Source organism: Alligator sinensis, unplaced genomic scaffold (assembly GCF_000455745.1).
Source record: "Alligator sinensis unplaced genomic scaffold, ASM45574v1 scaffold670_1, whole genome shotgun sequence".
NCBI classification, from domain to species: domain Eukaryota; kingdom Metazoa; phylum Chordata; order Crocodylia; family Alligatoridae; genus Alligator; species Alligator sinensis.
In genome coordinates, this window is record NW_005842297.1 from 1,458,459 (window position 1) to 1,460,918 (window position 2,460).

A 2,460-nucleotide genomic window follows, 5' to 3' on the forward strand; every position below is an offset into this window, starting at 1 on the left:
TATCTGAAAATTTGGTGTCTTCGGAGGTATTTCTGCCTATCGTACAAATTCGGTTGCCAGTCTGAAGTCCTGTGACCAAAGACATGGGGTCTGCAGGTGTGTCTGCTTCATGGGTGCTTGAATTTTGAGAACCATCTCCCTCCGAGTGATATAGCTTGAGCCTGATATGCCAAGCCAAACTGCATACAGCTGAAACTGTCTTGAACTGGTGCACAACATTCCTTGGAATAAAATAAATGTCATTATCATATAACTGAATCCTGGCATACCGAATGCCTTCCCTTCGCAGTTGGTTAAGCTTTGCATCATCAACCCACTGGACACACTGGAAGGGGGGAAAACAAGACAAGAACTAAGATGAAAAAAATGTACTCTGAAGCATGAGAAATAAACTTTATTGACAGTTCAACATGATACTTGCCTGTGAGAGTGGAGGCTCATGCAAATCTAACTGCATTCGCTGAACTACCTCTAAGAAGTCTTCAGCATGGAAACAAATTACATCTTTGGTTATACGAGGCTGCTTAGACCTACAAAAAACACCAACATGGTACACAGTTAGGGCCACAATTTACAATTGTTCCAGTTCTTGTTACTACTTTGTTTTTTTGTCCTCTGCAACAGGAATAAAGCAAGCAATGTAAAAACAGAAATTCTACCATTTCAGCTTTAAAATATTTTTGAACAAGCTTGTTAAAATAACTACCTAATTAAGTGGAATATGCCAGCATTTGTATTTGTTAATTAGCTCTAATATCTTTCTAAGTAGTAACAGAATAACAGGTAGCCAGTGAGGTCAACCACCTGTGACCAATCTCTGCCTTTCTAGAAGCTCCGAGCCACCCACATACCCTGCACAAAACCTACTACAAGATAAAAAAAGAAACCTCCCTCAGCAATCCACACCCCTGGCTCACACATTACCCCATGCTGGAATCTATCAGAAAGATCAAAGGGGATTACACTTAAGAGAAATATTCCTAACCCTTCCTTCCACAGCTCGTAACTTGCAAGCCTCTGAACCTTAACTAATACTCCAGAAACAATTTTCCTGCTGGATCACCATACAGCTGACCCTGCCAACTCGCTTCCACCATCACTTCAATCAATATGCACCAAAACATCAGAAGCCATGAATTTTAAACCATGTCGATCACAGAAGGTGATGTCTCATCTAATGCACCAAATCCCCTCCTGGAACCTATGTGACTGAAACTAAACAACCATTACTCTCTGTAATAAACTCACAGAGAAGTGATAATGAGGGGGGGAAACCTTAACACTTCACAGAACCACCAGGCTACCTCTGACTTCACAGTCCTTGTATTCACTCAAAGGGAAATCTACAAAATACCATTAGGAGACGGGCCTGGGGACAAAGATTCATAACGTTACTGGATATAAAAAATTTGGACAGAACTACAGATGGTGGTTTCTACGCATGTTACAATTTACCAGTCCCTCTGCTAACCTCCCTGCATTCCACAGGTAACATTTAAATTGTCTAGTTCTCTTCCATAATTTGGTTTATCCAATTCAGCTGCTCTATACTTGGTTTGATAACTTGTTTGCTCCACAAGTTGCTTGCCCTCTTCCTTTAACTCCAGTATATAAATAATTACTTAAAAGCAGTACTTTTACCTGCATCTGCTTCATTCCTGTACTTGTGAAAAGGTAGTTTGTGCCCAAAAGCTTGTCTAACATCTCTTCCAACTATTTAGCTGGTCCAATAAAAGATAATACTAAACAAATCTCGCTTCATATTCCTTGGACCATCACTGCTACAACACTACAGAACTATTTTCCCCCCATGAAAGATGAATGTTTCAAGTGTAAGTGTGTCCCATTAGCATTCCATCATCTTTGAAACGGTAAGCCTATCATCCACTTCAGATTATGCAAAATCCAAATAAAGAAATCTTTTATCTGCTCAACAGGTTTCTCATATTACTTCTTAGGGCAGGGGCAGGCAATTATTTCGGTTGGAAGGGCCACTTAACGAGTTTTGGCGAGCTGTCGAGGGCCACAAGGGTGGCCCCGCCCCTTGACAACTGCTGCCCCCAGTCGCCATCTAGGGACTGGAAGTCCCGCCCTCTAACCCCTGACCTTTGCCACTGGAAGTCTTTCACATTGCCCCTACAAGTACTCATTTTGGAAAGGGGGTTTGCCATCTTGGAACCAGAAAAAAAACAACAAATTATATACTAAAAGAATCAAACATCCACAATAACATTTTCATTTTGTTTTTAAAAATATTTTTGTCCTGATCTGTGTGCGTTTGTGTGGTGTATATAGAGGTGATGGTATAAGAGCTCAAAATTGTCGGGACCAAGGGTGGTCTAAGGCTATGGCCAGTAGCCCGGACCATCAGGTAGGGTTTTTCCACGACGGAGTAGAGTTAGGCACAGAAGCGTATTGGTTGTACAAAGAAAGCTTTACTTACACTGCCGATGGTCACAG

At 41.4% G+C, this 2,460-nt stretch overlaps 1 protein-coding gene across 1 annotated transcript in view; it reads right to left on the bottom strand.

The window, feature by feature from the left end:
• RSBN1L (round spermatid basic protein 1 like) overlaps positions 1-2,460 on the bottom strand; it is a 56,206-nt gene that overhangs the window by 5,988 nt on the left and 47,758 nt on the right. The window contains exons 7-8 of the mRNA XM_025209599.1: positions 422-530; positions 1-325 (exon numbers count right to left, since the gene is read on the bottom strand). The exon at positions 1-325 is cut by the window's left edge and continues 5,988 nt beyond it. Coding sequence (XP_025065384.1) covers positions 1-325; positions 422-530 — 434 coding nt within the window. The remainder of the gene's footprint in view (positions 326-421; positions 531-2,460) is intronic.